We start from the raw sequence: 12,289 nt of genomic DNA on the forward strand, positions 1-12,289 counted from the left end.
TCAACACAAATCACATAGATGCATATACGGTTGAAAAACATCCCAAAGAAGCCGAGGCCAATCGTTGGTATTAAATCAAAACAAAGATATAATACTCTTTCCTTACAACTTCAAGTGAGTGTTACTGTCTTCTGCATATTCGGTTTCCCTTATTAGTCCAGGTTATGGTAATGTAATTGATGACTTATGCATGCATGCGCAGCTTCCACTATATTCTCCTAGAGATTAAGCTTGAGCCGGGAGTAGTAACCGTCTTAGACTCGAGACGAAAAGATCCTCAGGACTATGCGAACATGACTCAAATGCTCCAGAAGTAAGTTAAATTGATCATTATCCACCATATCAGCAACTTTGTTCATTTCCTGATATCAAGTAATTGTTTTCTTTGTCTGGCAGGGTTTGGAGAAAATTCACCTCAAAAGCCCTGGGACTGCCGAACCAGCTGCAATTTAGACACCCGAAAGTAAGTACTATAGTAGCATGTTCCGCGCATCTCCTAGTGATTCAGCGCTAGTTTGATCAATACCATTTAGCATGCTTGCTTATCAGTTTGATTGACCTCTGTTTCTTGTAAAGTGGTTGTGGCAGCAACCCGGGAATAATTACTGTGGATACTACGTTTGCGAGTCCATCCGCTACCATACCTGTGAGTGGGGCTCCACTGAAGAACAATATGAAGTGCGTAAGCAATAATATTCACAATTTTATTTTATTACCATCATTTGTGTTGAGTTTCATTTATTCATATATATATGTATTGACCCCCTTCTTCAAATTAGATTTTTCGGAAGCGGGATCAACTCCTAGCAGAAGATCGTATGCTAGGAATTCAAGAGGAATTGGCGGCATTCTTCCTTGACCACGTGATCGCTGAAAACGGAGAATACTATGTGGACCCTGTGTTCCTACAATATAATTAGGAGATTGTATTGTAAGAGATAATTATTGTATATATGTAGCCGGTAGTGTCGGATAGATATACGAGAACTTGTTGTTCGACCAATATCTCGGAGAAGGAGAGGTGGTCGATATCACTTCTCTCTGTATGCATATGTTCATGACGATCTTCTGTTTCCTTCATTTGATTACTAGCTAGCGTGTCTACTCCTCTCCATACGTATATAGTATGTAGCGTCGACCAAGCACGGGGATAAGAGAGGACACTTCTCTCTATTAATTAGCTAGCTAACACAATATATGAAACACCTAAATTAACCCCCCAAAACCCCTAAACCACCCCCTTTGAAAAAAAACAAAAACGTCAGCTCCTGCCAGGTGCTGACGCGTGGATGCCTATTGGTCCCGGTTGGTGGCACCAACCGAGACCAAAGGCCCTCCTGCCTGGGCTCCCCGCACCGGCCACGTGGACGGCCTTTAGTCCCGGTTCGTGTAAGAACCGGGATTAAAGGGCTAGGGCATTAGTAACGACCCTTTAGTCCCGGTTCCTGAACCGGGACTAAAGGCCCTTATGAACCGGGGTAAAAGCCCCTTTTCCTACTAGTGATAAACTAGTTACTTACACTACTTCACTGTGCATGTCATTCACTCGGATGTTCACGCATGTCTCCACCTCGACTATTAATGGATGATCCATGCCAAAAGTTCATTCACTAAATAAAGACTGACAGTTGTTTAAAGGTATATGTTGCACGCCCAAATGTTACAAGGCCGAAGGTTGCAGAACATCAACCATCTCTGGGTTACAAAACCGAAGAAACGAGACTGAATTAGATAATCCAGTTGGATGAACAGTTGATGTTCCTTGGGGCTTGGGCCCTATATAAAGAACATGGATCAACTAATATATCCTCACATACATGGCTAACTTGAAGAAGCTATTAATATTTGCTCTCGTGATGTTCCTGTCACAGCTCCGCGTCCATGGTGTCTCCGTGTCTGTGGGCAGCAGCGCGAACGTTACTACAGAGACCAAACATCCTCAATTAGTGCAAAAGAAATTCAAATATATTGTAAAAATATCCAAACTTTTGTGACTTATTAATATCATTATTATTTTCTATGTGAGGTGTATATACACCCACGAACTAAAGGGTATTTCCCACCAGGGCATGCTCTACCATATTTGATGATTTACAGGTTACATACTTATATTTATACCCAATAAAATAGAATTCAAAATTCATTTGAATTCTATGGGCGGTAAAATACCGAGATTTCTGAGTTTTTCCAAAAACCGATTCTTTCGGTGCCTCCCAAAAAACACCTGGTATGGAGAAGGGCGTGGAAGGTAGCTGTTGGAATTACAAAGCCCTTTGAGTAACACCAAATAGAAAATTACAAGAAAAATTGGGTACAAGGTTAATCACAAGTAAGTTACATTTGTAACAATTCAATCTATCTTTATGTCATTCTGATGTTACCGAGCTAGACCTTAATCTTGGTGGCTTCCATCCCAAGATATAATACAAGTAGGAAACGTACATCACTCTTGATACAGATAGTCTCAACTAGTTACTTACACTACTTCACTGTGCATGTCATTCACTCGGATGTTCACGCATGTATCCACCTCGACTATTAATGAAAGCTCCGTGCCAAAAGTTCATTCACTAAACTAAAGAAGAGACGGTTGTTTAAAAGTATATGGTGCACGCCCAAATGTTACAAGCCCGAAGGTTGCAGAACATCAACCATCTCTGGGTTACAAGACCGAAGAAATGAGACTGAATTAGCTGTTCCTTGGGGCTTGGGCCCTATATAAAGAACATGGATCAACCAATATATCCTCACAAACGCACAAGCACAAATTGCAGATTTGCAAGCAACGTGAGTACCTCATAGACATGGCTAACTTGAAGAAGCTATTAGCTATGTTTGCTCTCGTGATGTTCCTGTCACAGCTCCGCGTCCATGGTGTCTCCGTGTCTGTGGGCAGCAACGCGAACGTTACTACAGAGACCAAGCATCTTCGCGGCAGGTGCCACATCAATGGCTTCCTGCATGGCAAATACGGCGACTGCAACAGGGATCACGGCTCGGTCTGCTGTAAAGACGGTCACCGCTACCCGCAATTCAGGTGCTCACCCCCGGGGTCGGCCGATACGCCTGCGATCCTAACTCTAAACAGCTTCGCACGAGGTGGAGACGGCGGCGGAAAATCGTTCTGCGACAACCGCTTCCACAAGGACACCGAGCTGGTGGTGGCGCTGTCCACGGGGTGGCTGCGCCTGGACGGCAAGCGCAGGTTCAACAAGATGATCCGCATCAACGGGAACGGGCGTGCCGTGCTAGCCAAGGTCGCCGATGAGTGTGACTCGGTGTACGGCTGCGACGCCGAGCACAACTTCGAGCCACCGTGCCCATACAACGTCGTAGACGCGTCACCGGCCGTGTGGAAGGCGCTGGGGCTCAAGGAGGAGATTGGAGTGTTCAAGATCACTTGGTCTGATGTGTGAGTTATGCCATGAAGACCTTGCATTAAGCTATGTACACGCAGATATGCGGAAACGTAGATGTGTGCGTTGTTCTCTTGGTGGTGGAGTTGCTGCTAATTAAAATAAGCCACCACTCGCATGTATTTGATATTTTCACAACTTTATATATTTGTCCTGTCTCTGTGCTATATTTATGATTCACATGTATATGATATTTTTCTTGATTTATGTATTTACCTTGTTTCCGTGCTATATGTATTATATACGTGTATTTAATATTTTTTGAGATTTATGTACTCGCCCAGTTTGGGTACAATATGAAATGACATTGGCAAATACATCAATTTTTAGTTCAACAAGACCTTGCATACATGATTCAGTACACACGCACTCATACACACGCACACACTACCATATGTGATGTTATGCTCGTCATAGACATATATTTCACTATTTATACACAAAAACATTGAATTCTTCGGGCGGTAAAACTCGATGATTTTTGAGCTGTTCCTAGAATCGGTTCTTTCAGCGCCTCCTGGAAAGAAACACCAGTATTAAGAAAAAAGAGAACCCTAAACGATGTGGATGGAGATGGTGAAATTAAAAAGCGCTTTCAGTACCATGAAACAACAAATTGCCAGTGAATATACAAAGGGAAACTCTAGTGCGTTACATCTGTAATAATTTAATCCGGTGGTGTATTACTTTGATGTTGCCGAGCTACACCTTAATCTTGGTGGATTCCATCCCATATATATTATAAGAAATTTGGAAACGTATGTCACTCCTACGGATAGTATAAACTAGTAAGTTAGTTGCACTACTTTCCCGTGAATTTCATTCACTCGGTTATTCACAAATGACTATTAGTGGAAGCTCCATGCGAAAATTTCATTCGGTGAAACAAAGAAGGCGGTTGTTTAAAAATATTTGTTGCACGCCCATTTGTTATAAGCCCGAAGGTTGCAGAACACCAACCATCTGTTGGTTGCAAAACCAAAGAAAGAGACTCAATTAGTGCAAAAGAAATTCAAATATGTTGTAAAAAAAATCCAAACTTTTGTGACTTCTTAATATCATTATTATTTTCTATGTGAGGTGTATATACACCCACGAACTAAGGGGTATTTCCCACCAGGGCATGCTCTACCATATTTGATGATTTACAGGTAACATACTTATATTTATACCCAATAAAATAGAATTCAAAATTCATTTGAATTCTATGGGCGGTAAAATACCGAGATTTCTGAGTTTTTCCAAAAACCGATTCTTTCGGTGCCTCCCAAAAAAACACCTGGTATGGAGAAGGGCGTGGAAGGTAGCTGCTGGAATTACAAAGCCCTTTGAGTAACACCAATTAGAAAATTACAAGAAAAATTGGATACAAGGTTAATCACAAGTGAGTTACATTTGTAACAATTCAATCTATCTTTATGTCATTCTGATGTTACCGAGCTAGACCTTAATCTTGGCGGCTTCCATCCCTAGATATAATACAAGTAGGAAACGTACATCACTCTTGATACAGATAGTCTCCACTAGTTACTTACACTGCTTTACTGTGCATGGCATTCACTGGGATGTTCACGCATGTATCCACCTCGACTATTAATGGAAGCTCCATGCCAAAAGTTGATTCACTAAACGAAAGAAGAGACGGTTGTTTAAAAGTATATGTTGCACGCCCACATGTTACAAGCCCGAAGGTTGACGAACATCAACCATCTCTGGGTTACAAAACCGAAGAAATGAGAGTGAATTAGCTGTTCCTTGGGGCTTGGGCCCTATATAAAGAACATGGATCAACCAATATATCCTCACAAATGCACAAGCACAAATTGCAGATTTGCAAGCAAGGTGAGTACCTCACAGACATGGCTAACTTGAAGAAGCTATTAGCTATGTTTGCTCTCGTGATGTTCCTGTCACAGCTCTGCGTCCACGGTGTCTCCGTGTCTGTGGGCAGCAGCGCGAACGTTACTACAGAGACCAAACATCTTCGCGGCAGGTGCCACATCAGTGGCTTCCTGCATGGCAAATCCGGCGACTGCAACAGGGATCACGGCTCGGTCTGCTGTAAAGACGGTCACCGCTACCCGCAATTCAGGTGCTCACCCCCCGGTGTCGGCCGATACTCCGGCGATCCTAACTCTAAACAGCTTCGCACGAGGTGGAGACGGCGGCGGCAAATCGTTCTGCGACAACCGCTTCCACAAGGACACCGAGATGGTGGTGGCGCTGTCCACGGGGTGGCTGCGCCTGGACGGCAAGCGCAGGTGCAACAAGATGATCCGCATCAACGGGAACGGGCGTGCCGTGCTCGCCAAGGTCGTCGATGAGTGTGACTCGGTGTACGGCTGCGACGCCGAGCACAACTTCGAGCCACCGTGCCCATACAACGACGTAGACGCGTCGCCGGCCGTGTTGAAGGCGCTGGGGCTCAAGGAGGAGATTGGAGTGTTCAAGATCACTTGGTCTGATGTGTGAGCTATGCCATGAAGACCTTGCATTAAGCTATGTACACGCAGACATGCGGAAACCTAGATGTGTGCGTTGTTCTCTTGGTGGTGGAGTTGCTGCTAATTAAAATAAGCCACCACTCGCTTGTATTTGATATTTTCACAACTTTATATATTTGTCTTGTCTCGGTGCTATATTTATGATTCACATGTATATGATATTTTTCTTGATTTATGTATTTACCCCTTTTCCGTGCTATATGTATTATTTAGGTGTATTTAATATTTTTTGAGATTTATGTATTTGCCCAGTTTGGGTACAATATGAAATGAAATTGGAAAATACATCAATTTTTAGTTCAACAAGACCTTGCATATATGACTTGAGTACACACACACAAACAGACACGCACACACTACCATATGTGATGTTATGCTGGTCATAGACATATATTTCACTATTTATACACGAAAACATTGAATTATTCGGGCGGTAAAACTCGATGACTTTTGAGTTGTTCCTAGAATCGGTTCTTTCAGTGCCTCCTGGAAAGAAACACCAGTATTAAGAAAAAAGAGAACCCTAAACGATGTGGATGGAGATGCTGAAATTAAAAAGCGCTTTGAGTACAACGAAACAACAAATTGCCTGTGAATATACAAAGGGAAACTCTAGTGCGTTACATCTGTAATAATTTAATCCGGTGGTGTATTACTTTGATGTTGCCGAGCTACACCTTAATCCTGGTGGATTCCATCCCATATATTATATAAAAATTTGAAAACGTATGTCACTCATACGGATAGTATAAACTACAAATGACTATTAGTGGAAGCTCCATGCCAAAATTCCAGTCAGTGAAACAAAGAAGGCGGTTCTTTAAAAATATTTGTTGCACGCCCAGTTGTTATATGCCCGAAGGTTGCAGAACACCAACCATCTGTTGGTTGCAAAACCAAAGAAAGAGACTCAATTAGTGCAAAAGAAAGTCAAATTTAATGTGAAAAAAATTCCGAACTTTTGTGACTTATTAATATCATTATTATTTTCTATGTGAGGTGTATATACACCCACGAACTAAAGCGTATTTCCCACCAGGGAATGCTCTACCATATTTGATGATTTACAGGTTACATACTTATATTTATACCCAATAAAATAGAATACAAAATTCATTTGAATTCTATGGGCGGTAAAATACCGAGATTTATGAGTTTTTCCAAAAACCGATTCTTTCGGTGCCTCCCAAAAAAACACCTGGTATGGAGAAGGGTGTGGAAGGTAGCTGCTGGAATTACAAAGCGCTTTGAGTAACACCAGATAGAAAATTACAAGAAAAATAAGATACAAGGTTAATCACAAGTGAGTTACATTTGTAACAATTGAATCTATCTTTATATTATTCTGATGTTACCGAGCTTGACCTTAATCTTGGCGGCTTCCATCCCAAGATATAATACAACTAGGAAACGTACATCACTCTTGATACAGATAGTCTCAACTAGTTACTTACACTACTTCACTGTGCATGTCATTCACTCGTACGTTCATGCATGTCTCCACCTCGACTGTTAATGGAAGCTCCATGCCAAAAGTTCATTCAACAAAATAAAGAAGAGGCGGTTGTTTAAAAGTATATGTTGCACGCCCAAATGTTACAAGCCCGAAGGTAGCCGAACATCAACCATCTCTGGGTTACAAAACCGAAGAAATGAGACTGAATTAGATAACCCAGTTGTTGTTCCTTGTGGCTTAGGCCCTATATAAAGAACATGGATCAACCAATATATCCTCACAAACGCACAAGCACAAATTGCAGATTTGCAAGCAACGTGAGTACCTCACAGACATGCCTAACTTGAAGAAGCTATTAGCTATGTTTGCTCTCGTGATGTTCCTGTCACAGCTCCGCGTCCATGGTGTCTCCATGTCTGTGGGCAGCAGCGCGAACGTTACTACAGAGACCAAACATCTTCGCGGCAGGTGCCACATCAGTGGCTTCCTGGATGGCAAATCCGGCGACTGCAACAGGGATCACGGCTCGGTCTGCTGTAAAGACGGTCACCGCTACCCGCAATTCAGGTGCTCGCCCCCGGTGTCGGCTGACACGCCGGCGATCCTAACTCTGAACAGCTTCGCACGAGGTGGAAACGGCGGTGGAAAATCGTTCTGCGACAACCGCTTCTACAAGGACACCGAGCTGGTGGTGGCGCTGTCCACGGGGTGGCTGCGCCTGGACGGCAAGCGCAGGTGCAACAAGATGATCCGCATCAACGGGAACGGGCGTGCCGTGCTGGCCAAGGTCGTCGATGAGTGTGACTCGGTGTACGGCTGCGACGCCGAGCACAACTTCGAGCCACCGTGCCCATACAACGACGTAGACGCGTCACCGGCCGTGTGGAAGGCGCTGGGGCTCAAGGAGGAGATTGGAGTGTTCAAGATCACTTGGTCTGATGTGTGAGCTATGCCATGAAGACCTTGCATTAAGCTATGTACACGCAGACATGCGGAAACGTAGATGTGTGCGTTGTTCTCTTGGTGGAGTTGCTGCTAATTAAAATAAGCGACCACTCGCTTGTATTTGATATTTTCACAACTTTATGTATTTGTCCTGTCTCGGTGCTATATTTACAATTCACAAGTATATGATATTTTTCTTGATTTATGTATTTACGTTGTTACCGTGCTATATGTATTATTTACGTGTATTTAATATTTTTTGGGATTTATGTATTTGCCCAGTTTGGGTACAATATGAAATGAAATTGGCAAATACATCAATTTTTAGTTCAACAAGACCTTGCATATATGACTGAGTACACACACACACAAACACACACACACTACCATATGTGATGTTATGCTGGTCATAGACATATATTTCACTATTTATACACAAAAACATTGAATTCTTCGGGCGGTAAAACTCGATGATTTTTGAGTTGTTCCTAGAATCGGTTTTTTCAGCGCCTCCTGGAAAGAAACACCAGTATTAAGAAAAAAGAGAACTCTAAACGATGTGGATGGAGATGGTGAAATTAAAAAGCGCTTTGAGTACCACGAAACAACAAATTGCCAGTGAATATACAAAGGGAAACTCTAGTGCATTACATCTGTAATAATTTAATCCGGTGGTGTATTACTTTGATGGTGCCGAGCTACACCTTAATCTTGGTTGATTCCATCCAATTTATAATATAAGAAATTTGAAAACGTATGTCACTCATACGGATAGTATAAACTAGTTAGTTAGTTGCACTACTTTCCCGTGAATTTCATTCACTCGGTTATTCACCAAAGATTATTAGTGGAAGCTCCATGCCAAAATTCCATTCAGTGAAACAAAGAAGGTGGCCGATTAAAAATATTTGTTGCACGCCCAATTGTTATAAGCCCGAAGGTTGCAGAACAGCAACCATCTGTTGGTTGCAAAACCAAAGAAAGAGACTCAATTAGTGCAAAAGAAAGTCAAATTGAATGTAAAAAAAATTCCAAACTTTTGTGACTTATTAATACCATTATTATTTTCTATGTGAGGTGTATATACACCCACGAACTAAAGCGTATTTCCCATCAAGGCATGCACTACCATATTTGATGATTTACAGGTTACATACTTATATTTATACCCAATAAAATAGAATACAAAATTCATTTGAATTCTATGGGCGGTAAAATACCGAGATTTCTGAGTTTTTCCAAAAACCGATTCTTTCGGTGCCTCCCAAAAAAACACCTGGTATGGAGAAGGGCGTGGAAGGTAGCTACTGGAATTACAAAGAGATTTGAGTAACACCAGATAGAAAATTACAAGAAAAATTAGATACAAGGTTAATCACAAGTGAGTTACATTTGTAACAATTCAATCTATCTTTATATTATTATGATGTTACCGAGCGTGACCTTAATCTTGGCGGCTTCCATTCCCCAGATATAATACAAGTAGGAAACGTACATCACTCTTGATACAGATAGTCTCAACTAGTTACTTACACTACTTCACTGTGCATGTCTCCACCTCGACTATTAATGGAAGCTCCATGCCAAAAGTTCATTCACTAAAATAAAGAAGAGAAGGTATTTTAAAAGTATATGTTGCATGCCCAAATGTTACAAGCCCGAAGGTTGCAGAACATCAACCATCTCTGGGTTACAAAACCGAAGAAACGAGAATGAATTAGATAACCCAGTTGTTGTTCCTTTGGGCTTGGGCCCTATATAAAGAACATGGATCAACCAATATATCCTCACAAACGCACAAGCACAAATTGCAGATTTGCAAGCAACGTGAGTACCTCACAGACATGCCTAACTTGAAGAAGCTATTAATATTTGCCCTCGTGATGTTCCTGTCACAGCTCCGCATCCATGGTGTCTCTGTGTCCGTGGGCAGCAGTGCGAACGTTACTACAGAGAACAAACATCTCCGCGGCAGGTGCCACATCAGTGGCTTCCTCCATGGCAAATCCGGCGACTGCAACAGGGATCACGGCTCGGTCTGCTATAAAGACGGTCACCGCTACCCGCAATTCAGGTGCTCGCCCCCGGTGTCGGCCGACACGCCGGCGATCCTAATTCTGAATAGCTTCGCACGAGGTGGAGACAGCGGCGGCAAATTGTTTTGCGACAACCGCTTCCACAAGGACACCGGGATGGTGGTGGCGCTGTCCACGGGGTGGCTGCGCCTAGACGGCAAGCGCAGGTGCAACAAGATGATCCGCATCAACGGGAACGAGCGTGCCGTGCTGGCCAAGGTCGTCGATGAGTGTGACTCGGTGTACGGCTGTGACACCGAGCACAACTTCGAGCCACCGTGCCCATACAACGATGTAGACGCGTCACCGGCCGTGTGGAAGGCGTTGAGGCTCAAGGAGGAGATTGGAGTGTTCAAGATCACTTGGTCTGATGTGTGAGCTATGCCATTAAGACCTTGCATTAAGCTATGTACACGCAGACATGCGGAAACGTAGATGTGTGCGTTGTTCTCTTCGTGGTGGAGTCGTTGCTAATTAAAATAAGCCACCACTCGCTTGTATTTGATATTTTCAGAACTTTATGTATTTGTCCTGTCTCGGTGCTATATTTACGATTCACATGTATATGATATTTTTCTTGATTTATGTATTTACCTTGTTTCCGTGCTATATGTATTATTTATGTGTATTTAATTTTTTTTGAGATTTATGTATTTGCCCAGTTTGGGTACAATATGAAATGAAATTGGCAAATACATCAAGTTTTAGTTCAACAAGACCATGCATATATGACTGAGTACACACACACACACAAACACACACACACACACACACTACCATATGTGATGTTATGCTGGTCATAGACATATATTTCACTATTTATACACAAAAACATTGAATTCTTCGGGCGGTAAAACTCGATGATTTTTGAGTTGTTCCCAGAATCGGTTCTTTCAGTGCCTCCTGGAAAGAAACACCAGTATTAAGAAAAAAGAGAACCCTCAACGATCTGGATGGAGATGGTGAAATTAAAAAGCACTTTGAGTACCACGAAACAACAAATTGCCAGTGAATATACAAAGGGAAACTCTAGTGCGTTACATCTGCAATAATTTAATCCGGTGGTGTATTACTTCGATGTTGCCGAGCTACACCTTAATCTTGGTGTATTCCATCCCATATATCATATAAGAAATTTGGAAACGAATGTCACTCATACGGATAGTATAAACTAGTTAGTTAGTTGCACTACTTTCCCGTGAATTTCATTCATTTGGTTATTCAAAAATGACTATTAGTGGAAGCTCCATGCCAAAATTCCTTTCAGTGAAACAAAGAAGGCGGCTCTTTAAAAATATTTGTTGCACGCCCAGTTGTTATAAGCCCGAAGGTTGCAGAACACCAACCATCTGTTGGTTGCATAACCAAAGAAAGGGACACAATTAGTGCAAAAGAAAGTCAAATTTATTGCAAAGAAAATACCAAACTTTTGTGACTTATTAATATCATTATTATTTTCTATGTGAGGTGTATATACACCCACGAACTAAAGGGTATTTCCGACCAGGGCATGCTCTACCATATTTGATGATTTACAGGTTACATACTTATATTTATACCCAATAAAATAGAATACAAAATTCATTTGAATTCTATGGGTGGTAAAATACCGAGATTTCTGAGTTTTTCCAAAAACCGATTCTTTCGGTGCCTCCCAAAAAGCACCTGATATGGAGAAGGGCGTGGAAGGTAGCTGCTGGAATTACAAAGCGCTTTGAGTAACACCAAATAGAAAATTACAAAAAAAACTAGATACAAGGTTAATCACAAGTGAGTTACATTTGTAACAATTCAATCTATCTTTATATTATTCTGATGTTACCGAGCTAGACCTTAATCTTGGCGGCTTCCATCCCCCAGATATAATACAAGTAGGAAACGTACATCACTCTT

General features: G+C 42.0%; 3 protein-coding genes and 1 pseudogene across 3 annotated transcripts; all 4 read left to right on the top strand.

Moving 5' to 3' along the window:
* Nucleotides 1–2,804: 2,804 nt before the first annotated feature.
* On the top strand, nucleotides 2,805–3,416 carry LOC109746648 (putative ripening-related protein 4). Its single transcript, XM_020305763.1, has one exon. The coding sequence runs from the start codon at nucleotides 2,805–2,807 to the stop codon at nucleotides 3,414–3,416; it is 612 nt and encodes a 203-aa protein (XP_020161352.1).
* Nucleotides 3,417–5,275: 1,859 nt separating this feature from the next.
* Nucleotides 5,276–5,888, top strand: LOC109746649 (putative ripening-related protein 4; annotated as a pseudogene).
* Nucleotides 5,889–7,710: 1,822 nt separating this feature from the next.
* On the top strand, nucleotides 7,711–8,322 carry LOC141020575 (putative ripening-related protein 4). Its single transcript, XM_073498696.1, has 2 exons — nucleotides 7,711–7,790; nucleotides 7,845–8,322. Exons 1-2 carry the CDS (start codon nucleotides 7,711–7,713, stop codon nucleotides 8,320–8,322), a joined length of 558 nt encoding a protein of 185 aa, XP_073354797.1.
* Nucleotides 8,323–10,165: 1,843 nt separating this feature from the next.
* On the top strand, nucleotides 10,166–11,478 carry LOC109746650 (putative ripening-related protein 4). Its single transcript, XM_073498697.1, has 2 exons — nucleotides 10,166–10,698; nucleotides 11,294–11,478. The coding sequence occupies exons 1-2, from the start codon at nucleotides 10,166–10,168 to the stop codon at nucleotides 11,406–11,408; spliced, it is 648 nt and encodes a 215-aa protein (XP_073354798.1). The 3' UTR covers nucleotides 11,409–11,478.
* Nucleotides 11,479–12,289: the final 811 nt, after the last annotated feature.

The sequence above is a fragment of the Aegilops tauschii genome, chromosome 5 (assembly GCF_002575655.3).
Source record: "Aegilops tauschii subsp. strangulata cultivar AL8/78 chromosome 5, Aet v6.0, whole genome shotgun sequence".
Taxonomy (NCBI): Eukaryota; Viridiplantae; Streptophyta; class Magnoliopsida; order Poales; family Poaceae; genus Aegilops; species Aegilops tauschii.